General features: G+C 53.0%; 4 protein-coding genes across 8 annotated transcripts; 2 read left to right on the plus strand and 2 right to left on the minus strand.

Moving 5' to 3' along the window:
- Nucleotides 1-1,142: 1,142 nt before the first annotated feature.
- MARCHF9 (membrane associated ring-CH-type finger 9) lies at nucleotides 1,143-6,063 on the plus strand. Its single transcript, XM_027106835.1, has 4 exons — nucleotides 1,143-1,969; nucleotides 3,025-3,180; nucleotides 3,802-3,994; nucleotides 4,246-6,063. Exons 1-4 carry the CDS (start codon nucleotides 1,613-1,615, stop codon nucleotides 4,578-4,580), a joined length of 1,041 nt encoding a protein of 346 aa, XP_026962636.1. The 5' UTR covers nucleotides 1,143-1,612; the 3' UTR covers nucleotides 4,581-6,063.
- CYP27B1 (cytochrome P450 family 27 subfamily B member 1) lies at nucleotides 3,280-13,358 on the minus strand. 3 transcript variants are annotated; one of them, XR_003432847.1, is made up of 11 exons: nucleotides 12,735-13,358; nucleotides 11,928-12,118; nucleotides 11,212-11,414; nucleotides 10,930-11,130; nucleotides 10,674-10,846; nucleotides 10,294-10,466; nucleotides 10,007-10,085; nucleotides 9,530-9,727; nucleotides 6,295-6,422; nucleotides 4,191-4,322; nucleotides 3,280-3,389 (listed from the first exon to the last, which is right to left on the minus strand). XR_003432847.1 is itself a non-coding variant. In XM_027106824.1 (9 exons), exons 1-9 carry the CDS (start codon nucleotides 12,927-12,929, stop codon nucleotides 9,088-9,090), a joined length of 1,527 nt encoding a protein of 508 aa, XP_026962625.1. In that variant the 5' UTR covers nucleotides 12,930-13,358; the 3' UTR covers nucleotides 8,293-9,087. The 3 variants fall into 3 exon arrangements, 2 of the variants coding, with proteins under 2 accessions (XP_026962625.1, XP_026962626.1); XM_027106824.1 differs by lacking the exons at nucleotides 3,280-3,389; nucleotides 4,191-4,322; nucleotides 6,295-6,422 and adding an exon at nucleotides 8,293-9,201; XM_027106825.1 differs by lacking the exons at nucleotides 3,280-3,389; nucleotides 4,191-4,322; nucleotides 6,295-6,422; nucleotides 10,007-10,085 and having other exon boundaries at nucleotides 9,531-9,727.
- Nucleotides 13,359-13,478: 120 nt separating this feature from the next.
- On the minus strand, nucleotides 13,479-18,107 carry METTL1 (methyltransferase 1, tRNA methylguanosine). 3 transcript variants are annotated; one of them, XM_027106840.1, is made up of 7 exons: nucleotides 17,991-18,107; nucleotides 17,487-17,652; nucleotides 16,340-16,503; nucleotides 15,220-15,404; nucleotides 15,014-15,127; nucleotides 14,756-14,857; nucleotides 13,479-14,603 (listed from the first exon to the last, which is right to left on the minus strand). In XM_027106840.1, exons 1-7 carry the CDS (start codon nucleotides 18,013-18,015, stop codon nucleotides 14,484-14,486), a joined length of 876 nt encoding a protein of 291 aa, XP_026962641.1. In that variant the 5' UTR covers nucleotides 18,016-18,107; the 3' UTR covers nucleotides 13,479-14,483. The 3 variants fall into 3 exon arrangements, with proteins under 3 accessions (XP_026962641.1, XP_026962642.1, XP_026962643.1); XM_027106841.1 differs by having other exon boundaries at nucleotides 13,623-14,603; nucleotides 15,014-15,085; XM_027106842.1 differs by lacking the exon at nucleotides 17,487-17,652 and having other exon boundaries at nucleotides 13,623-14,603; nucleotides 17,991-18,103.
- Nucleotides 17,696-24,255, plus strand: EEF1AKMT3 (EEF1A lysine methyltransferase 3). The gene is made up of 4 exons (XM_027106843.1): nucleotides 17,696-17,929; nucleotides 18,171-18,394; nucleotides 18,512-18,623; nucleotides 23,412-24,255. Exons 2-4 carry the CDS (start codon nucleotides 18,218-18,220, stop codon nucleotides 23,801-23,803), a joined length of 681 nt encoding a protein of 226 aa, XP_026962644.1. The 5' UTR covers nucleotides 17,696-17,929; nucleotides 18,171-18,217; the 3' UTR covers nucleotides 23,804-24,255.
- The last annotated feature ends 775 nt before the right edge of the window (nucleotides 24,256-25,030 follow it).

Below are 25,030 nucleotides of genomic sequence, written 5' to 3' on the forward strand. Positions count from 1 at the left end.
GGTCCTAACTGGCTAAGGGGCTTGTGAGGAGTATGTTTCATTGGCTATTTTGCTAGGATTGGTTGGTTTGTAAACCTTCTGGAAGGCTAAGTGTCTCTGAGTGTGTCAAACTTCCATCCTACACCAGCAGGGTCCACTTTAGCCTCACCCTCCACTCACTGTTTTTAAAATAGAAGTCATCCTCTATGTTGACTTGGGTTCCAGCCCCTTTTTCTGATTCATTCATCCACCATCCAAAATATTTGAATGCTTCATAAGAGCATTACTCTCCTTAATCACTTTCTATTGAGGATCTTTAGTTTGACAGTCTGTCCCTGATTACATACCCTCCCTTCTCCTGTTAATTACTCTTTCAGTAATTAGTTTTTTCCATTGTGTTTGATACAGTGAGCTCCCCTGGAATTCCTTTTCTCTGAGCACTGAAAAGGAGAGGAGAGGGAGAATGTAAGTGTAAGGCAGAAATAATGTGATGAGGGGGTACAACTGGTTCTCAGGGTCAAGACCCCCATAAAAGCAAAGAGCTAAGCATGTGTGTGTGTTAGGTATTGTTCACTTCAGTTGCAGTGGTGGTGGGTCAGGAGAATACCAGGAAAGACACTCATCCCTTTAGCACTCCAGTCTCCCTTGCTCACTCACCTCCCTCACACATTACAATTACACACTTCTGTTTCTCTTACAATCCAATTCGATCCCTTACACACTCATCTCTTTTCCATAGTCACACACCGTGCACACTTTTCAGTCTTTTGTGTAAAAGTGTTTATTGCTTGAGTCCATCTCTTGCTCACTCACCTCTGACAGTTGCATAGCTTGCTTTCTTTGCACACTCCCATTTTGCACAAGCCTCTCCCTCCCTGGTGCACCTGCGTCTTTGACCACTCACCTTCCATCCTCACCCGCTCACCCCCCCCCAACACACACACACCCATTCACACACCTATTCTACCCGAGCGCACACCCCTTTCCTTGGCCACTCCTCTCCCTCCACCCTCCCCCGGGCTCGCACACTCGCCCCCGCCTCTGGGGACACCTGCTCGTGCCGGGCAGGGCGGGGATGCGCAGCCGCGGCCACTTCTCCTCCTCTCCCCTTCCCCGCCCCGCCCCTCCCTCCATCCCTCACCGGCTCCCCGGCTCCCGCCCCGCCCGCCCGCCGCTCCGGGGGGGTCTCCGCCGCCGCCGCCGCCGGAAGGAGCCGCCATTTGCCACCGCCGAGCGCACGGGCCGAGCCGGAGCCGCGAGCCGGAGCGGGACTGGGGCCAGGAGGACGGCGATGGGGGGCGGCCCCGCCGCAGGAGGACCGGGGCGCGTAACCCCGGGAGCCCGGCCCGCCCCGGACCCGGACCCGCGGGGCGCGACACCCTGAGCCCCCCTCCCCGCCCACTGCCCCGGCCATGGCTGCCCGCCCCCCCGCCCCCGGGCCGCCAGCCCTCTCGGCCCCGCAAGCCCCGCAACCCCGGCTGTGGCAGCAGTGAACGGCTCTCGCAGGCCCCGAAGACCCCGGCCGGGCTCGGCTCTCCAGCGCGCGCCCCCTTCCCGGCCTTGTCCTCTCCCTTCCCCCAGCCGCCCGAGAGTCCCCCTTGCACGCCGCCCCCCGCCCCCCGGCGCCCGGACGATGCTCAAGTCTCGGCTCCGCATGTTCCTGAACGAGCTGAAGCTGCTGGTGCTGACGGGCGGGGGGCGGCCCCGGGCCGAGCCGCAGCCCCGGGGGGGCGGGGGAGGCGGCTGCGGCTGGGCGCCCTTCGCCGGCTGCTCGACCCGGGACGGCGACGGAGACGAAGAGGAGTACTACGGGTCCCAGCCGAGGGTCCGGGGCCTGGCCGGCGACAAGGAGCCGCGGGCCGGACCCCCGCCGCCGCCCGCGCCGCCGCCGCCGCCCCCGGGCGCGCTGGACGCCCTGTCGCTCAGCAGCAGCCTGGACAGCGGGCTCCGAACCCCCCAGTGCCGAATTTGCTTCCAGGGCCCGGAGCAGGTAAGGCCCGGGCATCCGGCGGCGCAGGGAGGGGTGGGGCGCGCACCTGGGGCGCCCGGGGAGACCGGGAACAGGGGGCGGGGCCTGAGGAAGCTGGGCGGGACCCAGCGCCCGGGGTGGAAATGGAGTGAGGTTGGGGGGCTTGGCTGGAGACTCCGGGAGCGCAGATTTGGCGTGGAGGGGGATCAGGGGTCCCCAGGAAGGGGTGGGGCTTTCTCCTGGGAGGGTTCAAAATCTCTCCCCTTAACCGGGACACCCTTTCTCGCCCACTTCTCTCACCCCAGGGTCTCTGTAGGCTGAGAGAGCCTATCTTCTGAGAGGTGGGCAGAGAGAATAATGCTTCTTGAAGGGAGGGGTCCAGCCGGTGCCCTTGCCTTCCTCGATAGTTCTCTACGTGGGGCACTTTTCTTCATTTCCCATTCCACAACTTTCCTTCTCATTCCGAAGAATATCCTCTGTTTAAATGTTATGGACAAAGTTGTCCCGGGGTAGTATGGGGGGGGGTCTCTATGTCGTGAGAAATTACTCTTTGATTAAAGGGGAACACCCTCCACTCACACCCTTAGGATTTCCCCCTTTTTGATACGTGGAAACTGAGGACTGTAACCTATCCCAGTCTGCACCACATCTGTGAAATACTTCACAGTGATGGGGAGTGGGTTAGGAAGGCATGGCTCAGAAGCTCTGACCCTGCCCTCCTGTCTCTCCAGATCCTAAGTGGTAGCCTTCCATTTGGGAACCTTTAAAGAGCACCCTTCTCAAACTCTGGAAACAGGGAAGACCCAGTATTCACCGGCCAACCCTCCCTCGCCCCCCTAGTCCCTTTCCATGTCTCTTCTATTGGGCCAGGGAAGTTTACCTTGAGCTCTAATTTTTTTCTTTTAGGGTGCAGCCTTAGCTTCTTGCCTTGTTTTGGGTGAAAAGCCTGATTTTTTTTTTTTTTTTTTTTTTAAGGTGGGAGACTGACCTGGAGAGGAGGTTTTCCTCTCCTGTAGTGGAGAGGACTGGGGTCGGGTGGCGATAGCTGACAGGAACCCTCCTCACTCTTCCTCCAGGGGGAGCTCCTGAGCCCCTGCCGCTGCGACGGCTCCGTGCGCTGCACGCACCAGCCCTGCCTCATCCGCTGGATCAGCGAGCGGGGCTCCTGGAGCTGTGAGCTCTGCTACTTCAAGTACCAGGTCCTGGCGATCAGCACCAAGAATCCCTTGCAGGTGAGGTGTAAGGGGAGAACTCTGAGACTGGGGCAAGGGCCTTTCAGCAATTAGAATCAAGGACCCTCCAGGGAGCCTATTTATCCATTTACTCTTGATTTCAAAGTCACCCTCCCTACCATTGCCATAATTTAGCATCTGTCTGTAAATCCTCCCTTCCTTCATTTACTCACAAAGACATTTATTGAGCGCCACCTGTGTTCCAGGCCCTGGGATAACAAAAGAAGAAAAGATGGTAGTGCTGCTGCTACTGCTGGTAGCAAACATGTAGAGTTTTCTATGGGTCAAGTTCTTGGTGTGTATTAACTCTTTTAATCTTCATAATAATCCTAATAGTTATGTTACTCAGCCAGTAAGTAATGGAGTAAGGATTTGGAATTCAAACCTAGATGGTCTGGCTTCAGAGCACCTGCCTGATCATGCCTTTCTAAAATAAGACAGAAAATGGTCTCAATGTGAGAGATGCCACATTCTAGATGTGATCAAGGCACAGAGAAGCAGATTGTTAATCCTGCCTGAAGGGTTTCTGGAAGGCTCCTGGTGTATCCTTCTATTCAGGGCCACCCTAATCTGGCCCTCTGTCTCTTTCTGTGACTTTTTGGAGCCTTTTCTCCCACACAGTGGCAGGCCATCTCCCTGACGGTCATTGAGAAGGTCCAGATTGCAGCCATAGTTCTGGGCTCACTCTTCCTTGTCGCCAGCATCTCCTGGCTCATCTGGTCCTCACTCAGCCCTTCAGCCAAGTGGCAACGGCAAGATCTGCTTTTTCAGATCTGCTACGGCATGTACGGCTTCATGGATGTCGTCTGCATAGGTGAGGATACCTCTCTCTCTCTCACCTGCTCAGCATCTTTCTCCAACTCACACACTTAATTTTCCCTGCCCATTCCCTCAGTTTCATGGCCACATTTTCTACCATTGGGGGCCTTTAGGGCTATCTCCCTTCCCTGCTTCTCCAGGCCCTTTGCAAATTCTGTCTCCTCCCCCTGGAGAAATGCTTGCTTAAGTACCTCTGGCCTAGGTCTGGGCAGCAGTTGACCCTGGATTTCTTATCCTCTTGCTCAGGCCTCATCGTCCATGAAGGCTCCTCTGTCTACCGTATCTTCAAGCGCTGGCAGGCAGTAAACCAGCAGTGGAAGGTCCTGAATTACGACAAGACCAAGGACATAGGAGGAGATGCAGGGGGAGGGACGGCAGGGAAGCCGGGCCCCAGGACCTCACGGACGGGCCCCCCCACTGGGGCCCCCAGCCGCCCCCTGGCCGCCCAGCGCATGCGGACGCTCTTGCCTCAGCGCTGTGGTTACACAATCCTGCACCTACTTGGACAGCTGCGGCCACCAGATCCCCGTTCCAGTTCCCATTCCGGCCGCGAGGTTGTCATGAGGGTCACCACAGTCTGAACTAAACTCCAGGAGTGGGGATCTTGAAACAATGCATCAGCCAGAGATAAGCTGTCATGGCTGCTGGAGGTACCACCTGGACAAGGTGTTTGGGGCACACTGCCCCACCACTGAGGATCTCTGTGGGCAGCCTCAAGCTGGAGACATTGGCCTCTACTGCCCACTGGGTAGAGGTGCCTGGATGACATTCCAGCCCCCACTGACAGCTCCCCACACTCATCTTGCGGCAGCCAGTGGGCAGGTGGGGAGAGCATCTTTTCTTCCCTAGAGAACCGTCCTTACCTCAGCTCCTAGGGCCTCCAGCCCCCCAGCTCCACTATGGTGACTTGGTGAAGGGGGTCCAATGCGAGAAGAAAGGGGCTGTAGACCCCCCCAATCCCCACCCCATGGCCACAGGGCAGCTGGCAATAAGACTAGTATACATTGACCTCCCATTCCCTGCATGAGGGTGGGGGTACTTCCCCCGCTCCACCCCCCATTGCATGGGGGGAGGGCATAAAGAATCATTTATATGCACGTGGAGACTCCTTTCTCATCTGGGGCTTTTCTGGAGGGTTGGGAGGTGTGGGCAGTTTTCTCTGCAGAGGCTGCAAATCCCAAATGCAGCAGTGGATTCTGAGTTGGAGGTGTAACTCCCACTTGGTGGTGAATAATTCACATTGGCTGCTAGGTGGCAGTGCTCAGAAGTATCTAAGGGGTGGACCTGACACCTGCGTGTTGTGTGATTTAGAAAAAAATCTCTCCACCGTGGTTTTCCTGTCTACCTCATAGGGTTGGACTGAGGATAAATGAGGGATAGGTTGAATGCCATTGCAAAGAAAATCAGTGATGGCATAAAAAGATCTCTAGACTAGTTGATGGTCCATTTATTTCAAATAATAGCTGGTTAACAAATTCCAAAATGTTTTTCATCTGGAGTTGCACAGAGCCTTGGAAATTCGTGTTAAATGTTATAATAGATATGGAAAATATGAGGGGAAATAGACACTGCACATGTGAAGGATCGTGGTTATTTGCAAGAATGAGAGCTCCTCCAGCCCCCCTAAACACTGGGGAATGGGAAAGGCTGGAGCAATCCTTCTAGTTCTGGGGATCTTGTGGGTTCTAGTAATCCCTACCAGGTAATGTGCTCACCCAGAGAAGTGGTATGCAGTGAATTTGGGCTCGTTTGGAGTAAGACAGAATTTCCTAGAGTTATGAGTCTCCAACCCCAGTTTAAGCTACTGCTATGGCAATTCAGGGTCACAGGTCTGATCCTGCTGTGCCCCAGCTAGTGATAATAACTGGAAGATGTGCTTGGAGGCAGTAGCATAGAGGGCTGTTGTTTACAGAGAAAAGGTTTGGGAAGGACTGGTTAATTGTCAGCCTAAAGCCTGGTCCCTTTCTCTCGAGGCCTTGGGGCTGTGTATTATATGAATGATGTCTTTTACGTGAACTATCCCTCAGCAATTAAAATAATTACTTCATAACATTGCTTAAGTCAGATCCAGAGGCCTTTCCTATTATTGGTCCTTCTCTCAGGGAAGATTCTGCTCTGCCTTCTCCCTGGAGATGTTTTGGGGACAGTGCTTCTCTATTAAAGGTCACATATCCTTGCCCAGGAAATGGTCTTCTCCATCCCTCTCCAAAAGGGGTCTTGGTCGCTGTCCACGGTGCTGGCACCCAGACTCGCCTGGGAATATAGGAACCAAAGCTGTACTTGGGTTTGAGTTACCTGGAAGTGTTGAAGTGCATCACCTCCAGCCTTGGAGGGGATCAAAGTGGAGAGAGGACTGAGGCTGAGCCTCCCATTTTTCCAGTGGGAAATCGTTTCCCAGAGAGAGAACCTTCCACATTCCCCACCTAGGGAGACAGAAGGGCCAGACTTCACTGATTTGCCTTTCACAGAATAGCTGGTGGAGACCAAAAGGGAGACAGTAAATCCAAGTGACTCTTAGTTCTTATCCTGGCAGACAGGGCTTAGGTAGCTATGACACAGTTGAGGCTCGTGCCAAGCCTGGGCTGTCCCCTACAATGGCCGCACATGGAGGCTCAGACATGCCCAAGAGCATAGGCACGCTTACACACAAACACACCGCCTCTGTTTCCACCCTGCGTCCTAAAACGAGGCCCGGTGAGAAAGTATGTTCCCCTCCCCTTCAGGACCATTGGAGGTCTCGGTATGGAAGTTGGGAACAGCGATCTGTAGGGTCCTCTCTCCTTTCCTTTTTCCACCTTTAAGAGATTCTTGTCCAGGAGAGGGGTCATAAGAACTGCTGCCCTCCTCAAGTGAGCCATCCTATTTTCCCATGAGGAGTGTGGGTGTGCAAAATCTTCCCCAGTGATTCCAGGGGAAAGAGTCTGAGAGGAAGCTGGGCGTTACTTCCCCTCCAAGCTCAAAACTGCTAAATATCGGGTCACTTAGGTTCAAGTTGAGCTTAGTGGTAGGGAACGTGAGTGGAGACTGAGAACCCAGTAGAGAAGGAGCTGAGAGGAGGGGCAATAAGAGCACACAAACCTTGGTCTCTGCACAGGGCCTTGGGTATACCCTGCCCCTCTGTAGGTCTTACATAAATAGATACCTCCCAGAAGGCCAGTGGCTGACGGAGTTTCTGCAGTCAGGGAGCCATGTCTAGGGCAGGAGCTGAGGTGGTGAGAGGAGGGGCAAGTGTGAAGTGAAATCTCTGTCTCCATCTGCTAATTGGAGTGGAGGGGAGCAGGAGGAAGGGGAACAAGTCCTGACACGGGGAGGGTAAGCTAGGCTACAGAAGGAGCTGCAGGGAATGTGCTGAGAGATGTATTTGGATGGAAGATGAGTTAATCTATATACATCACAAGGGGAGAACGGAGCCCAGCCTCCGGGGGGCCAGATAATGCTGACTCAGGGAAACAGAGGCTCCTGCTGCCCACCCCTCTTCTCCTGCCTCGGTGCCCTAGGGCTCCTGGCCACCTCCACACTTGGCTTTCATCCTGTCTGTCTGACTTCACTTCTCTGTATCCCTGTCTTTCTCTGAAGGAAATTGCCTTGGAGCAACTTCTCCAGAGAGGACAGAGTGTCCATGCTAGGGTGTCCTTTGGTCCTGGCACTCCAGGTTCCAAAAGCACTCTTCTACCAAAGAGTCAGCCGTCTCTGGCCGTCTCAGCAAGTCCCTATCCACCCTTTTAACAGCCTAACCCTCGAAGCTACTTTTCACCACCATCCCCTTCATCTCTTACAGGGAGCCAGACTTGGCTGTTCCCACTACAGATAGAAATGTGTCTGGCAAAACTGACCAAACATAAAGAATAATTTAATAATTAGTCCTCTTCATGTACCTGTGATAGTCCCCCAAATTTTTATAAATCTTGTCCTCAATGATCTTCTCTATATTTTGGAGATAATTAAATGTAGAATGACAAGTGAATAGTAAGTTCTGTGGTTAGTCTTTAAGTTAAGATAATAAAAAATTAAAATTGCTAAATTACCTAGACCACAGTTCTGTAATTTAAATCACTGTCTCAATCTGTGATGGCCGTAATTATTAAAAGTATCTTCATTAATTAAGAAAAGAAAAGAAAAGAAATGTGTCTGGGTTTGTGATGCAAACCATTCTCCCAGGTGTCTAGACCTCCCACTGTTATGGGGTCACTCCCAGGACCTAAGAAACCAAAGTGGAGGATTTGTATGATGGTCTGGCCTCCAGGTCTTCTAGGAAATGAGAGTGGAAAATAAGTCAGTCAAAAGTCAAGGATGGAACATTCAATTATTTTTTTAATTTAAAAACTGAATATTTAAAAACTTCAATATATAAAAGGAAGGCTTGGGCAGGGACAGGTCCAAAGATATCTCTGCCTGTGACCTAAGTGGTGGGACAAGCCAAACCTAATAGTGACCAGAGAGCCAAGGAGAGTTTTTTAAAAATCATACACCAGGTGAGGATAGACTCACCTTCCTAGGGGCAAGATGAGAAAGGAGCAGGGTAGACAGAGCCTGGTAAGCTGCTTATCCCTTCTGCCACATTGCCCAAATACAATCTGAGAATCGATATGGTGTCAACCAGTCAGGGATAGGCCCTGGCAGGGTGTATAAAGACAGAATAAGACCTCATCCTTCCTCTCAAAGAGCTCACATGCAAGGAGAGAGGATCAACCAGGTGCAGACCAGATGCACAATTACTTAGCTCATGCCATGATAAGTGCTTAGCCAGCAGCAAGAGTGAATACTGTGAAGCCCCAAAAGGCCAGTGGTCGAATTCTTCCTCAGGCCACCCAGCATTATTAGTTAAAATCAGAGCTGGCCCTTGAAGGATGCATATGATTTGACCAGAAGGGCTGAGCAGGCAAATGGACCATGGTTTTCTCAGGGCTTGCTGGGTCAGGCCAAGTGCATATTTCACACCTCGATCAGGGCTGCTTCAAGCACCTTGCTATGGTCTTTCTAACCAGTTTGGTCAGATAGGCCACAGGGGAATACACATATCTTGGTCTTGTGCCTGATAAACCCCTATGATGAGGGAAACGGTGATGATGACGGTGTGCTTCCACGGGACTATCTGTCCACAAACTGTAGGTTGATGCTTCTCTCAGGTACCAGGACAGTCCGGGTCATGGGTCTGACGGGGGCAGCACCTGGCTCAGGCTGCACCTCAAAGTGGATCAAGATCTGGAAAGGGAGGAGGAAGGCTATCACTGTGGGAGGGGTCTACAATGGTGGGCTTGATTGGTAACGGGCATTATTAGTGTTAGGATGGTCAGTGTTGGAATGGCACCTGTGGCGGGTAGGGGATGTCTTAGTTAATGACGGTAAGAGATTGTGGTAGGGAAAAAGATAGTCCAAATACCCTCACTCACCCTCCAGGCCTATGATGGGATTGACATATTTCAGAGGATTAAGTCTCCCAAGTCTTATATATTTTCCTATGCCTATCAGGAGAAGAGCTCATGGCTTTAGAGCTCCAGTCTGGGGAAGGTAGAAGATCTAGATCACTCACCTGGGCCAAAGCCATTTGCAGCTCAAGCTCTGCCAGGCGTCTCCCCATGCAGCTGCGCTTGCCAAAGCCAAAGGGGAGAGAGGCAAATGGGTGGGAGGCTGGACCATCCCCTAGCCAGCGAGCTGGACGAAAAGAATTTGGCTCTGGGAACTGGGCGGGATCCCTTGAAGTGGCATAGTGACACAGAGTGACCAGCGTCTGGTGAGGGAGGAACACAAACTTGTCAATTTGGGCTCAGGAACAACGCCAGGAGGGAAGTAGAGAACAGAATCTCTGGACTGGGACAAAGGCAGGCTCTGGTTGGTTGTGATGTGGAAGTTTTCTGGGGCTACTTTTCTCTACTGCCCCATTATATCCTAGAGAGGCATTGAGGCCAAGGAGAGGGTTTGAAGGGCTTATTGGGAGTATTTGAGAAGAGGAACAGTCCCAAGGTAGTGAGGGATGGCTTAGCAAAAGGGGCCCATAGGCTCTACTCACATTTTTGGGGATAATATATTCACCCACACAAATGTCTTTGTCTGGGACACGGGAATTTCCAGGTACCACAGGGTACAGTCTGGATTGCAGGGCACAAAAGGGAGACAACAAGATGAAGCTGGGGGCTGTAGCCTCCCTCTCATGCCCACCCCCCCAACTTCCAAACCCATTCTTGGCCAGGCGTAAAGTACCATTTTCCTCTGATCTCTCTCCCTGCTCCCATCTGCTAGCTGCTTCCCCAGCCCTTCCCCAGCATCTTCTCTAGCTCTCCTCTTCTGCCCCCTCACCTTAGCACTTCCTTGATCACAGCCTTCAGCAGGGGCATTTGCGACAGAGCAGTGGCTGAGGGGTGGGCACTGGAGCCGGGGCCCAAGGCAGCTGTGATCTCAGAACGGAGTGCCGTCTGGACTTCGGGGTGCCGAGAAAGTTCATACAGAGCCCAGGAGAGCGTGTTGGACACCTGAGGGGACAGGTGAGAGCGTCAGAGGGGTTGAGAGTGGGGACCCAGCATAGGGGGCAGAATCTGAGGCAGTCTGGAACCCAGGAGGTGCTAAGCCAGGCTGGTCTGGAGGACCATAATGGATCCCCTGCAGGAGGAAAATGGCCCCTGAGATTGAGGAGGTTAAGCTGCGGAAGTGGGACTCCCAACATGGAGGGAGGACCTCACCGTGTCCACTCCAGCTAGCAGCAGCTCCGTCACATTCCCTAGGATGGACGGGGCAGGCAACTCTTCCCGGAACAGGAAGTAGGTCAGGTGTGCCCCAAATCCCGTGTCCCCCGCAGACTTTCCCTGGCTCCTCATGGCTACTTCGGCCTCTCGCCGCTCCACGTGCTGCTGGGCTGCGGGCACAGGGGACAGGGACGCCTCACTACCGCTGAACAGCTCTATGCTCCCCCACTCCTACTTCCTTTCTGTGCTTTACCAAATGCAAACATCTGGTCCCAGTCTCGGCAGAGGCGGTCCCAGGGTCCGGGCACGAGGCGGTGCAGCCAACCGGGCATCGCCATGGTCAACAGTGTGGACACAAACACCGATCTCACCGCGCGGATGAAGGTCTCTGTGTCTGGCGGCACTTCGGCCTCCAGGCAGCCGAGGCGGGAACCCAGCAGCACCGCAGCGATGCCTGGCCGGGAGGGGGCGCTGTCAGGGCACCGGGAGACCCGGACCAGGTGCCTCCTACACTTGCCTCTGTCTAGGGACTCACCTTCTAGTCCAAACTTGTAAAACTCTCCTGCCACGTCTCGAACCAGGGCGGGCGGCCCAGCGCCCAGTCCCCGCTGGCGCCGCAGTCGCCTCACAAGGTCACCGACCACGTCGTGCAGGGTCCCGGCATAGCTGGCGGCCGCCTGAGGCCGGAGGAGGAGCGGGGCCAGGAGGCTGCGGAGCCTCTGCCATTCTTCGCCTTCCCTGCGGGGGTGCGGAGAAGGGGCGCATCAGGGCAGACGGTGGTGTGTAGAGGCGGCCCGACGGGGCTGGCTGCGCTTGAGAAGGAGCGTGTTGGGCTGGGGTGGCCAGGAGGGGGGCTGCGTCTGTTCCCTTGGGGGTACAGAAACCTGCCCCTGCCTGCACCCGCTTTCCATCCACTCTCCTCCCCCCCTCCTCGTTACTCATTTCCTGCCCCGGAGGGGCCTGGGTTCCTGGGTAAGCTGAGTCACAGAATCTTACTTTACATCTAGATCCTGGTGCCTCAGCCCCTTCCGTGAGTTCCCAGGATTCTGGCTTCAAAAGAAAAAGAGCGGAAAGCGAGGCGAGAGCCGGGCTCTACCTGAGCTTGGGCGAAACAGACTGGGGTGGAAACCTCGATTTGCCAGAAGGTTGGGGGAAACGACCGACCTCCCTCCACATCCCCAGACTGCCTCCAGACCGGCCACAAAAGAGCAACGCAGCTGGGCGTCGGGGCTTTGGGGCCAGAGGACTCACGCGGTGAGCAGTCCGCAAGCCCGCTGGCGGCGGCGACGGTGCTCTGCCCAGGGTGAGAAGCTGCAGCGTTCAGGCCGGGGTCCCTCCTGTCGTAGCAGCTGCTCGACGAGTGTAGGGGTCGCCACGTACACAGTGCGCACCGTCCCGAAGCTGGCCAACCACACCGGCCCAAAGCGCGCGGCGCCCTGCACCTAGGAGTACAGGAGCAGCGGACACTGGAGACCCGGGCCGGCAACTGCCACCTCGGCTCGTGCCAACGCCAAGGGCGTCGTTTGGGGTTAGAAAGGGGGAGCTTCTGCTCTCAAGCAGTGTAAGGCTCTGATGCTGCAAACCCCTCCTCCTCTTTCCCTCACTTCCCATCCCTAGGAAGTTTGAGTGTGTTTGGCAAAACGGGGGGCTGGCGGGGAGGAGGGACTTGGTGCAAAGCTGACATTCTGGATCTCTCTTTGGTCACCTGGGCGGAGAAACCCCTAAAGGTTCCTCACGTGGGCTGTCCATCTCAGGACGAGCCTCCACTGAATGTACAGGAACGCGCTAACTTTAAGCCAAACGTGCCTCCCGCGCACTTGTCCTGGATCTACCGAGTCTCCAGAATTCTGCACAGCGAGAAGGCGCTCTCTGAACGCACTCCTCTGCTGGGTGCTGGGACAGACTCCGCCCCTGGGGAACCACCGACCCCAGTCCCAACTTGTCTTTTCCATAATTCATGGGCATCTGTTCTCACCGGCCCTCCCTCCTACGTTCTGCACTAGGGTGTTGTTAAAGCCAACCTCCCCAGCTTTCAGTCCCGAGAACGGTGCCCTCTACCTGAAGCTCGTGTAGCCGTGACAGTCCCCCCTTGCAGAAAAGTTCAGCAAGGAAGCCCGGCGTGGAGGGGCCTGGGATGTCCGCCAAGCCCCGGGGCGCTGAGTCCGAGCCTCTGGAGCCCAGTGAGGCGCCCAGCTCAGGAGGGCAGCGGACGCGATGGAACACTCTGGAAGCGAGCTTGAGGGTCTGGGTCATGGTCTAGCTGGGGAACCCGGGAAAGAGTGCTTCTCCGGAGCGCCTTGCCCCAGCCCCTATTTAACTCTTCGGCGCGACAGTGGCGACGCCCCCTCTTCAAGCTCCTCAGCCAATCCCCTCTCCTGAGTGGTCTGTGCTGGGGATGAGCACCCAGGAACAGTAGGCGGGGCCGGAGCTGCCACAGAGGCTCCCGTGGACCTCATGTTGCAATGACCATCTTGGGAGGGGAGGCTTCTCCTCCCGGGCTGGTGCCCTAGTCCAGCAGCCTAAAGATCTCTTCCTCGGAATGGCTATTTGGTGAGGCTTAGGTGACCAAGATACAGGCTGGGTCCCTCGTATTCCCATCACTTCCTCAGGCCCACTGGGGCCCATCCTCAGGAATTCCCCATCCTCCAGCTCCTCCGGGAAGGGAAGCAGGGGAGAGGCACAGCTGTAGCTGTCCTCAGATTCCAGGCTCATCGGGATGCACCTTTTTGGTATGTGAGCACAATTTTCCTGCATTACATCTCCCCCTCCCCCGTACCTGACACTGGGCAGATAGCAGGTGGGTTAACGGGTTAAGATGGTTCCAGGAGCCTTCATCTTTATTCCTTGGGAAGGGGGCTGGGTCTCTTCCGTCAACAAGCCCTGTCCCTCCAGTCTTGGTAATTTGGTGCTTGAGGAGCACAAATGAAGGAACTTTTTGCAAATGAGAAAAGTTGAGAGATTTATCTGGGCTCCTGGACAGAGCAAGGGCTAAGCGAGTGCTCTGAATCTCCAGCTGACTCAGTCCCCTTTGTGGGGCTTTCTAGTCAGCAGCCCCTTTCCACTTTTAGCCTCAGAATCCTCCCCAGTTCACCTCTGCTCCTCACTCCCGCGCCCCCGGCCCTGGCAGGCTCTGTGTTAGCAAGACAGTTCTGAAGTTCTGGGATCAAAGCAAAGGTCAACATGAAGAAGGAGAGGGTCTCCACCACCACACCCTCCCAGGATCTCCAGAGACAGTAACAATAAACGGAACACAGATTCCCCAGGTCAAGTCTTAGGCAGGGAGAGGACAGGAGTGATACACACTCTAGCCTTTCCTGAGAAACAGCAGCATGGGATGTGCACACATACACGTTACCCCCTGAACTGCAAAGTAAACACGAGTGGGCAGGTGATTTGAGCTTAGAAGGCAGTTTAGATGGACAGTGGAGAACTGCATTCTTCACTCCAGCTGAGAAGGAGAAATCCCAGGAGAAGGGACTGCTAAGGGAGAGCAAGATTCCACTCCCTTCCAAAGATCCCTTCTGGTCCAAGGTCTTGTGACCTTCCCAGTCAGCTGCTTTGCTCTCTGCTGCCACTGGAAGGGTAAGAAGGTGAGAGGAGTCAGGGGTGGTCATGAACTCCAGGGTTCTGCCCTGGGCAGCTCCTCAACTTCTTTGAGAGACTGTTGCCGCTCAGCCCTAGGAGGCTCAGCTCGGAAGGTCCAAGGGCCCAGTCTTCTTTCCAGTCCCTGGAAGATGGGGTCCAACTAAGGCAAAGTCAGCAAAGGCAAAGTCAGTGATCAGGAAGGGTAGGATTGGGGGTCACTGCCTAGAAGGTGGGATCCTGTATTCTTCGGAAGATAGCTGGGAAATTCTTTCCTCCATTGCGTAGAACTTTCTTCCCCTCCTCGGTCGAGGTGCCCAGATGTCCCACAATGGGATCTTCACTCTGGGAGAAGGAAGGGTTCAATAAGTCCTTGCCCTGGTCCCCAGACACCCATCCCATCCTCCTGGCATTAAGCTAGATTCAAAGCATACAGAACCACTCTGGAAAGGACCTTTCCAGAGATCTTTGCAATTTCCCTTAGGCCCCCTACTTACCAGCTCCTCCAGAGGCACGCGCTCAAACAGGGGGTGCCCTTCAAAATGGGTGCACATCCAGTCATGTAGCTCCAGCACATCAGTTATGGTGTATACCAGCCCCTGCACGGCAAAGTCACCCTAGATGGGGGGCTGCATGCAACTGAGCAGCAGGATCACGGGGGTGGTGGTGAGTCCTAAATGCACCCCCACTGAATTCTTAGTGGAAGGTCCCTTATTAGGTCCCTGACCCCATCCTCCCTCCCACTCTCGACTCACCCCAACTCTCAGCACGTAGGCGTATTCTGCCAGCAGCGTGGGACTGATGATTCGCCACTTGTGCTTTGTCCGCTTGAAATGTGGGTCAGGGAAGAGGAAGAACATCTTTGTCAGCTGTGAGACAGACGTGCACCAACAGGATTGTGAGAGCCTGGCCTCCATGCCCCACCTGCTTACCAGCCTAACCCATGGGTGCCCCTCCCCACCTGGCCCTTGCGGAAGAAGTTAGGAAGGTGTTTCATGGCATTGCTACGGAGACAGGCGATGTTCTGGAAACCACCTCCAGGAGCCGCTCGTAGGGCCCGAATCCGGTCTTGCACATAATCTGAGACTTTCACCCGGATCTCCAGACCCAGAATCAGCGTGTCTGGGAACAGCGGTGACAGTTCCACTGGTCACAGAAATAGGAATGGAATCATCAACCTCATACTTGCAGGATATTCAAAGGAGTCAACACAGGAAAGGAAGCCTCAATCTGCAATTACCAAAATCAATAATGACAAGTGTGGCAAGAGAGCTACCTGTATGGATGGCTCTGTGCTGTAGGAGTGGGCTGCGGGAGACCCAAAAAAAGTCACCAGGACTGGAAGTGGGAGGGCCTGGGAATACATGTATCTTTGCATGTGCTTTAAAGTCTTCACAGTGTTTTCACACATGTCTCATTTAATCCTCATTACATTCTGTGGTAAATTGCAAAGATGAGAAAACTGAGGGTCAGAAACGCCCGAAGTCACAGAGCTAAGAAGAGGTAGAATCAGAACTTGAACCATGGTTTTCCGCCACCAAGTACCATGAGCTTCCTCTCTGTCATGCTGTTATTTCTATGGAAGATCTAAAAACAGAGAAGTCGGTCCAGCATGTATGGCTGGGACAATACAGACAACACAAGAGAAATTAGAAAATATGAGCATGGAGAAGGAATGAGTTCTGGTGAGGAAGGGGGGAGGGGGAGGGGTGGTGGTGGAATCCCTGAGAAAGACAGTTCAGGATCACTGGCCACAGCGACTAATCTCTGACGCTTGTGCTGACCAGCTCACTGACCCGGCACCTGGCAGGTGAAATGGCTCACGTAGGGACTGGGGCCAGGGGCAGGGCCAGACAAGACAACCCAATTTCTAAGAGGCTTTGAGGCAGCCCCCTCCCTTCTCCAGGGCAAAGGCCACAGACCCAGAGTGGAGGGAAAGTGGAGGTTCTCCACACTGATGTCACAGCACCAATGTCTGGTCCGAAGGGGAAAGGCCAACTATGCCCCCGCCCCAAACCTGCTGAGTTGGCAGAACCTAGGCGTTGCCTCTCCTTGCTCCAGAGAAAGGGCCAGAGTGTTACCTAACAGGCCGCCATAGCCACAGCCTATGTCTGCAAACTCCACTTGGGCTTCAGCTCTCTTTTCTTTCTTATCTTTTGGGTCATCGTGGCTCTGATTTTGAGTCAGTGGAGCAAAGAACTCTGGGTATAGCTCAGACCAATCCATGTCCTCTGGCTTCACAGGGCTATTGGAGAGAAGACGTGAGAAACATGAGAAGGTTGGTCATACCATTGCAGAAGCAGTACTGTGTGTGTGGGTGGATGGGTGAGGGTGGGAGATGGATGAGAGGAGGCTTTCTCAAAAATTCTGTCAGAGCGGGCCCTTTGGCCTCTAGGAAGCACAATGGAAACCACCCTTAACCTCCCAGTGTGAATCATAGGCCTATCAAGTGGCCCATTATTGCTGATCTGCCTGTCTCCATTTCCAGAGTTGATGTGACTCTGGCTGCGCGGCTCTCCTTTCTGGGGCTCAAGTTCCCCTTGTCCCAGAGGCTGGCTTCCTAAGGCATAGGGACTTGGCTTTGTTGAAGTTCTCTGCGGGAAGAGGATGGAGTAAGGTGTGGGCAGATTGTGTATAAGTTTGTCTTCTTTTAAAATTAATTTTTATTGGAGTATAGTTGATTTACAATGTTGTGTAAGTTTCTGCTGTACAGCAAAGTGAATCAGTTATACATATACATATATCCACTCTTTTTTAGATTCTTTCCCCATATAGGTCATTACAGAGTATCGAGTAGAGTTCCCTGTGCTATACAGTAGGCTCTTATTAGTTACCTACTTCATATATATAGTAGTGCATATGTCAATCCTAATCTCCCAATTAATCCCTCCCCCCAAGTTTGTCTTTTTTTAAATCCCACAGATGAAACTGAAAGATGGAAACGACATTCGGCCTCCATTACTCTAGTCTCAGTAACAATTTCTTTCTCTTCCCAGACTTGCAACCCTACCCAGCCTTCGGCCAGAACGCCACGCCCCCTCCCAACCCGCCAACTCCGCCCTCTGCCCAATCTCCCAGACCCACCCTCCGCAAACTGACGTCACCCAGCTGCTCCTCCCGAGCCTACCCTAAACCCTCCAACCGTCGCAGCACAATCGCTTTTCCCGGCTACTCTGAGAATTCTGCCCTACTCTCCCTCCCCCGCTCGCCCCTGCCCTGCTCACTCACTAGCGCAGCGTATGGTCCGCCATGGGGTTGGAGTGAGCCCGCTGCCGATAGTAGCGCTTCTGAGGCTGAGGGGCCTCGGCTCCTGCTGCGGCGTCCCTAGTCTCTGTTCCCGCCATGATCCCCAGCCCGGGTTTATCCACCGAACCCACGTGGACCACGACCGAGGCTCAGGGCGCACGAGAATGACGCACGAAGGCACGTAGTGAGCAGAGCCCACCCCTTAAAGCTCCAGGAGTGAATTCTAATGGGCTGGGCAGGGAGGAACGCAGAGGGGCCGCGCGGGAGGGCGCCTCCGGGCCGCTGGTCTTTAACTGGGCTGGCAAGGCCAGACCCCACCCAGCCTCTTTCCTTAGCCTGCTTCTGTTTGGTCTGGGTTACCACCCCGGTTGCAGGCCCCCGTGCACCCCGCAGGTGAGAGGGGTCCAGGGACCCCGCTTCCTACGGTGAGTTAATCCTCCCTCCTCTCCCCTTCTCCCGCTCTCCGAGCAGTCGACCGGGTCTGACCCCCGTGGTGCGGCGTGAGTCCCATCGTGTGTGCGCTGGGGACCGGAGCTAAGGAGGCAGCTCCTCATTCCACCTCCAGGAAGTCAAACTGGAGGAAGGAGGGCAAACTCGGGGAGGTGGGGCTCGGTGCCACTGGGCAGCCGAGACGGCCCGCGGTCCTCAACCCCCACGCCGCTTCAGATCCGGGATCCGAGCGCTGGCCGGCGACCCGGCACTCTCGCGGCCAGATGGCGGATCCCCGCCCAGATCCTGAATCAGAGCCCGAATCCGTGTTCCCACGGGAGGTCAGACTCTTCGCCGACTCCTACTCGAAGAAAAGCCGGTTCTATTTCTGTGGTCACGTGCTGAGCATCACGGAGAACTTCGGGTCCCGCCTCGGGGTGGCAGCGCACGTGTGGGACGCGGTGAGGAGTGAGCGGCCCTGGGCTAGGGTCCGCGGAAGGTCAGACCCCGGACTGTCGCTTTCCCATATGGAGCCAATCCCCGCTGCAGTCTTATCTTTTCTCTCTTTTCTCCCGTAGGCTCTAAGCCTGTGCAACTATTTCGAGAGTCAGAATGTGGATTTCCGAGGCAAGAAAGTGATCGAACTGGGCGCTGGGACGGGCATCGTGGGTATCTTGGCAGCGCTGCAGGGTGCGTGAGCTTTGCGGTGGGAGGGGGTGGGGGAGAGGACGGGGATGTGGAGAAGTTGTCACTTCCTGTATTCTTGGGAGAGGGGAATGGTTTGGAACCAGCCTAGTCCCTTCTTTCTAACTTTTTTCGTGTGTGTGCCCCTACTTGCTCCTGTGTGCCAGACAGCGCTGATTGGCTGTCAGAGCACCCAAGGTGGTTAATTTGGGGGCAAGGAATAAAAATCGGGCAGGCCTTAGTAGAAGGAGTTTTTCCTACCTTTTTGCTCTTTGTGATTTCATGGATATTTACAAGGAAAAATCTCCTTTGCTTTATATATGGTCTTCTGTCAAAATGCATATATGGGTATATCCTGTAGGGGGAGCAATTTGCAGGTATTAAACCTCATGAGTACTTTATGACTTCATTGTGAATATATTTTTGATTCTTTAGGATTTCATTGCTTGGGAGGAACAAGCTTATGAGTTTCTGAGGGTTAGGGTGTGTTTTGTGGGAAGTGGGGTAGGAATTAGGCACTGCAGACTTGGGAAAGGAAAAGGTAAGGAAAATTTTGCTCCATTTTTGTCAAGAACCAAAAACTGCAAAGGAAACGGTTCCTTAGTTTATAATCTAACGGGCAGGCAAAACTTCACACCGAAAACGTTCCTTTAAAAACACTTATGATGTCATCTCCCTAGGAATGCAAATTAACATGTCCTTGTTCATAGGGACATAACACGAAACACATTCAGGGAAGTCTTCCCAGAGGCAGGCATTCTTTCTTCTATTCATCCAGCCAACATGTATTTGGAGTCCCCTATGTGCCAAGAATCATGCTAGGTATTGGGATACAACAATGATTAAGATAGATTTCCTCTCCCCAAGGAGTTTATGGTCTAGTGGTGAAGATGGGGGAAGATGTTACTGGATGAGAACTATGGCGAGGTATGTGCAGAGCCAGTGGACATGCTCTGGCCGTGTCTCCCTTGACTCTCTGGGAACCCATCAGGGAGAAGCTCTGTCAGATGAGGAATATGAACATAGCAGGCTCAGAAAGAACCGAGGGAGTGTCAACAGCAGCTTTCCATGAAGGAATGGGTGGATGAGAAGTGGGCAGATATGCTAAAATGGGAGAAAAATGGGTGTAATATGGATGGAAACATCTTTCACTTGCTCCCAGACTGGCTTCTCCTTCTTTTGCTCCCTATTCTGCTGCCAAGTCGGAAATCTGGGTGTCATTCTCATCTGTTGCCCTCTCCCCTCTCATCCTGGCAATCAGTGAGTCCTTTGGGTCATGTGAACTTAGTACTTCCCGAGTTCTCTATTCCTCTTCCCTCCATCTCTAGCTCAGGCCACTGCCATCTTTTCCCTGGATTTTCACAAGTGTCTTCGAGCTTCCCTATGGGGAAGTTTGGCTTGCCCAAACTAGATATTGTGCTCTTCCGCCACCAAACCTGTTTCTCCCTCAGCCTTCCCCATCTCAGTGAATCAAATTACCATCCACCCAGTGGGACATCTAGACCCACAATTGACACGTTCCTTTTTCTCACCCCCAACTCCATTATCCAAGTCCCACGAATTTATCTCCTAATAATCTCTTGAATCTCCTGTTTTTCCATCCACACTGATGGCTCCCCAGTCCTTGTCACCATCACTTGCCTAGAAGGCTACAATTAGTCAAAATGGTCTTCCTGCTTCTACCCGTTGCCCACACCTAGACCTCTGACCATTCCACCCGACTGGCAGAGTGATCTTTTGGCATCTCTTCCCCATCTTTCAATGGCTTCTTGCTGCTTTCAGGATAGAACTAACCCCTTTGGCATGGCCTCCAAGGCCCTGCGTCTCCCTCTAGCCTCTTTCTCTGCCTCTCCCTCTCCCTCTTGTACTCCTTGTGCTACCTAGTGCCCTCCTATCAGTTCCTCAAGCCTATCTCGATGTCCCCTTCCTTGGAGCCTTCACACTGGCTGCACTCTATGTCTGGAACCCTTGTACCACCTGGTTAATGCATATGCCTTCTTCAGCGCTCAGCTCAAACATCACTACCAAGGGAAAGCCTCCTGGACACTCCCACCCCCAGGCCCTCCTAGTATAATATACAACTGTGTTGACTGGTTTTATTTTATTTATTTATTTTGGCTGCTCCTCGCAGCATGCAAGATCTTAGTTCCCCAACCCGTGACCCCTGCAGTGGAAGCACAGAGTCCTAACCACTGGACCGCCAGGGAGGTCCCTGGTTTCATTTTAAATTTGTTGTCACTATCCTCAGATGCGTCCTTAAGCGCTGCCCAGCTAGCCTCTTACCCTGCCCTCACCCACTTATTCTTCTGCTCTCCTAAACATCTTGTTTCTTATCTTTTTGCCCTTCAAACTTCCAAATGTCTCCTCAGCTGATGACTTTGTTTCCTAGCTCTTCTGATCGCTTCTGTTTTCTCATAGCAGATATCCACATGTTCTTATCACAGCATCTCTTCCCCAGCTGTGTCTGTGTCTGTCTGCACTGCCTTCTCTCCTGTTACCATGGCAGACGTGCTGTGCTCCTAGTTAAGGTCAAGTGTGTGTCATGAGACCCCAAACCTTCTCATCTACCTAAAGACATTGTTCCTGCAAACACCCTGCTCCACCACCTCTCCTGCATTATCCGTTTTCCCTTCTCTCGGGATCATTCCATATGTGTGTTTGTGTGTATTATGCACATAAATAGGCTGTAATGTCTCCTATCAGAGAAAACTCTTGATCCCACACATCCCTCCAGTTCCCACTCCATTTCTCTGCTCTGCTTTATGACAAAACTCAAAAGAGTTAATGCTCATTGTCATTCCTCTCTTCCTATTGTTTCCTCAATTCCATTCTAGATTCTACCCCCCTCCCCAGCCCAGCCTGCCCCCTCCACTCCAGTTGCTCCAGAAAGGCTGTGAGCCTCACTTCTGACTCCATGTTGTTAAGTACAAGAGTGAGTTATGAGCCCACCTTACTGCCAGTGACAAACACTGGCAGTGTTTGTCTCTCCCTCCTTTGGCTTCCAGGGCACCCACCTCGCTGGCATTTGTTCCATTCTCCTTTGTTGGTTCCTGTTCTTCTTCACAACTGAAAGTCTGAGCGCGCCAGGGTTCAGGAGCTGTCCTCTGACCCCTCCCCTTTTCTGTCTACACTCACTTCCAAGCAGTTCCGTCACCTCGTGGCTTTAAATGCCCTTTCCATGCTGATGACTCTATGACTCTCCCATTTGTATCTCGAGATTTGTTTGTGTAATCAGCTACCTACTCGATATATTCCTGTGGTTTTCTGATGTACATCTCAAGCTTAATGTGCCCAGAAATACACTCATGATTTTCCTGTCCATACCTGTTCCTCCTGCAGCCTTCCTCACCTAAATAAATGATGACTTAGTCTTCTAGTTGGTCAGGCCAAATATCTTGGAGCCATCCTCAACCTCCCGCTCCCAGTGTTTTGTATCTAATCTGTCAGCAAATCCTCTTGACTGTACCTTCAAAATATATTCAGCATCTGACCCATTTCCTAGACATTGCTGCCCTGCCTAGAATCTGGCCCTACTATTATTTCTCTCACTTACTCTGCTCCAGCTACTGGCCTTCCTGCTGGTCCTTAGACTTGCCAGGCACACTCCTGCCTCACGGTCTTTACACTTGCTAGTCCCTCATTTGGTACATCTTAACCTGAGAGACCCACAGAGCTTGCTCCATCACTTCCTACAGGTCTTTACTCAAACATAATCTGCTCCATGAGGCTTTCCCTAACTACCCAATTTAAAATGACATTCCTGCCCTGTCCCTCAAGCAGTTCTTATCCTCCTTCCCTGCTTAATGCTTCAGCGTAGCATTTATTACCATCTGACTTACAGTGTGTTTTGTTTGTCTCATTTTGTTTGTTGTTGTAGGTCTCTTGCCACTAGACTGTAAGCCCTGGGAGCAGAGGGATTTTGTCTGATTGGTTCACTGCTGTATTCTCAGCACCTGGCATAGAGGCACATAATGAATATTAATGAATGAATTCTGAGTATTTTCTCTTTCTGTAATAATCACCATGATCGTGATTAAATAGTTTTGCATTACCTCATTTGTCTCTACCTCTATAACAGAACTCAAGGAAGGCCAAGGTTTTGTTTTACTCATGCCTGTACCCCCAGAACTTAGTAGATGCTCAATAAATATATTTACTGCATGAACGAAGCTTTCTGAAGTCCTAATCTAATCATCTTCACCCTCTGCTTCTGCCCTTAAAACCTATTGCTCTCGGGATCAAGCCTGAATCTCCTTAGCATGTCATAATCATTTTCCTCTGTACTCTCCTGTTTTGACACTTTTCTCTTCCCTTCCACATCCTCTGAGATCCAGCCTTCCTTGAATACAGTGTGCTCTCTCCCAACCAGGCCTTTGTACTCTCTGATCTCTGCTTGGGAAGCTCCACTTGACTAACTCCTCCTTGTCCTTTAAGGCTTGCTGAGGTTATGTCTTCTGGGAAGCTTTCCAGATCCATGAGGGCTGGTTTGTGTCAGTAAGGGGTGGGTGTGCAGCCCACCTCCAGCTTAGTCCTGCCCAGGCTTCTGCTGACATCTAATTGTCGTGTGTTGGGCAGAGAGGTTGAAGATTAGCTTAGAGAGAATGTTGATGTTGTAGAATGTAGAGTAATGAGATGGCTGAGGTTGAGGTTAGGGCAACTAAAATTCAAAGTGTGGACTTTGGGCTGTCCAAACATTATCCTCTAAGCCCTGAGGTCCCTGCACCTTCTGGGCAGGAGCCGAAACCCCTTGGTTGGTCCCTCTGACTTGCATTTCTCCTCCTTCCTCTCTCTCAGGGGGGGATGTTACCATCACTGACCTGCCCCTGGTCCTAGAACAGATCCAGGGCAACGTCCAGGCCAATGTGCCGGCTGGAGGCCGGGCCCAGGTCCGCGCCTTGTCCTGGGGGATTGACCAGCATGTCTTCCCTGGAGACTATGACCTGGTGCTGGGGGCTGATATCGTGTATCTGGAGCCCACCTTCCCACTGCTGCTGGGGACCCTCCAACACCTGTGCGGGCCCCATGGCACCATCTATCTGGCTTCCAAGATGAGAGAGGAGCACGGGACAGAGAGCTTCTTTCAGCATCTCCTGCCCCAGCATTTCCAACTGGAGCTGGCCAAGCGGGATGAGAATGAGAATGTTAACATCTATAGGGCCAGGCACAGGGGACCAAGACCTGCTTGATGTCACCCTTCTGCTCCTCTGAACGCCTTGTTCTAATGAAGGAACTGCCATATGTCCAGAGCCATAAACATAAGGACCAAAAACGATGGATTTCCCTTGCCTCTGTCTTTCCTCCTTCCCTTTTTGTTTCCTGAGATACTCTTGGGCAGGTGCAGGGAGGTGCTATGTGCTAGGAATACTAGAGCCCTAGCTGTACCGGGCTAGAGTGCAAAGGAAATTCCCAGTTCCTGTTCTCAGCAGTGGAAGATGGGAGGGTATCCAGGATTTTACGGGAAGGGGAGGTAAGTGGGATGTGTGAACAGTGGCTGCAGAGAGACAGTCATGATCCCATCTAGTCCTGCTGTTGTCTTTTTATACAGAATGGATTTTTTTTTTCCAGATTCTACTGGAATTTTTTAAAAAGGAAAATAGGGCTTCTCTGGTGGCGCAATGGTTGAGAGTCCGCCTGCCGATGCAGGGGACGCGGGTTCGTGCCCCCGGTCCGGGAAGGTCCCACATGCCGCGGAGCGGCTGGGCTCGTGAGCCATGGCCGCTGGGCCTGCGCGTCCCGAGCCTGTGCTCCGCAGCGGGAGAGGCCACAGCAGTGAGAGGCCCGTGTACAGCAAAAGAAAAAAAAAAAAAAAAAGGAAAATAAATAAGCATTAAAGATCTCTTCTGCATCCAGAGAACTCGGGCTTTTACTGGGGGGCTGGGAAGCAAGAAAACTCCGACCACCCACTTCTTGCTTCTAGAGATAAGTCTGGAGGAACCATGGCTCTAACTGGGTTAAGTCCTCCCAGCCCGGAAGTTGGGGATAGGCAGCAGAGCTGTCCTTTGGACCATAGCTCCTTCACTCTTTCTGGAGTTGGACCCCTGATCACTAAGTACCAGGTTCTCTTTGATTTTTCTTTAGGTTTCCAGTCCCTATCAGTCCTTCCTTCCTAATGTGTTTTGCCTTCACCTCTTTTCTCCTCCCACTGTGGGGCCTCTGATAGGGGCTCTCCTGACTTACTCCTTGGGCCACACATCACCTCCTGGGGCCTCCTGGCCTCCATTCACTCCCCTTCAAACCATTTTGTAAACTCTGGTGATCATCCAAAATCAGCTCTGATTAGCTTCTGCTGCTGCCCAACAGAAGCAAGAATAAGCTCTTCTGCTTGGTACTCAGTGTGTCCCGTGTGATCCCAAATTATCCTGCTACTTCATTTCCTACTGGTCTCCTACATGTATGGCAACCTCTGGCCAAAT

This window comes from Aethalodelphis obliquidens, unplaced genomic scaffold (genome assembly GCF_003676395.1).
Source record: "Aethalodelphis obliquidens isolate GAN/ISIS:26980383/991018 unplaced genomic scaffold, ASM367639v1 scaffold8, whole genome shotgun sequence".
NCBI lineage: Eukaryota > Metazoa > Chordata > Mammalia > Artiodactyla > Delphinidae > Aethalodelphis > Aethalodelphis obliquidens.

Excerpts from the sequence above, each read along its gene's own strand:
- MARCHF9 (XM_027106835.1), top strand. The coding sequence starts at position 1,613 with ATGCTCAAGTCTCGGCTCCGCATGTTCCTGAACGAGCTGAAGCTGCTG. Across the intron at positions 1,970-3,024 it reads GCTTCCAGGGCCCGGAGCAG|GGGGAGCTCCTGAGCCCCTG; the intron begins GTAAGGCCCGGG and ends CTCTTCCTCCAG. Across the intron at positions 3,181-3,801 it reads GCACCAAGAATCCCTTGCAG|TGGCAGGCCATCTCCCTGAC; the intron begins GTGAGGTGTAAG and ends TCTCCCACACAG.
- CYP27B1 (XM_027106824.1), bottom strand. The coding sequence starts at position 12,929 with ATGACCCAGACCCTCAAGCTCGCTTCCAGAGTGTTCCATCGCGTCCGC. Across the intron at positions 11,131-11,211 it reads TTACAAGTTTGGACTAGAAG|GCATCGCTGCGGTGCTGCTG; the intron begins GTGAGTCCCTAG and ends CCTCCCGGCCAG. Across the intron at positions 9,202-9,529 it reads TGCAAATGGCTTTGGCCCAG|ATCTTGATCCACTTTGAGGT; the intron begins GTGAGTGATCTA and ends CTCCCTTTCCAG.
- METTL1 (XM_027106840.1), bottom strand. The coding sequence starts at position 18,015 with ATGGGACTCACGCCGCACCACGGGG. Across the intron at positions 16,504-17,486 it reads GCGGACCATACGCTGCGCTA|CCCTGTGAAGCCAGAGGACA; the intron begins GTGAGTGAGCAG and ends TCTCTCCAATAG. Across the intron at positions 15,128-15,219 it reads ACTTCTTCCGCAAGGGCCAG|CTGACAAAGATGTTCTTCCT; the intron begins GTGGGGAGGGGC and ends TCTGTCTCACAG.
- EEF1AKMT3 (XM_027106843.1), top strand. The coding sequence starts at position 18,218 with ATGGCGGATCCCCGCCCAGATCCTGAATCAGAGCCCGAATCCGTGTTC. Across the intron at positions 18,395-18,511 it reads CAGCGCACGTGTGGGACGCG|GCTCTAAGCCTGTGCAACTA; the intron begins GTGAGGAGTGAG and ends TTTCTCCCGTAG. Across the intron at positions 18,624-23,411 it reads TATCTTGGCAGCGCTGCAGG|GGGGGGATGTTACCATCACT; the intron begins GTGCGTGAGCTT and ends CCTCTCTCTCAG.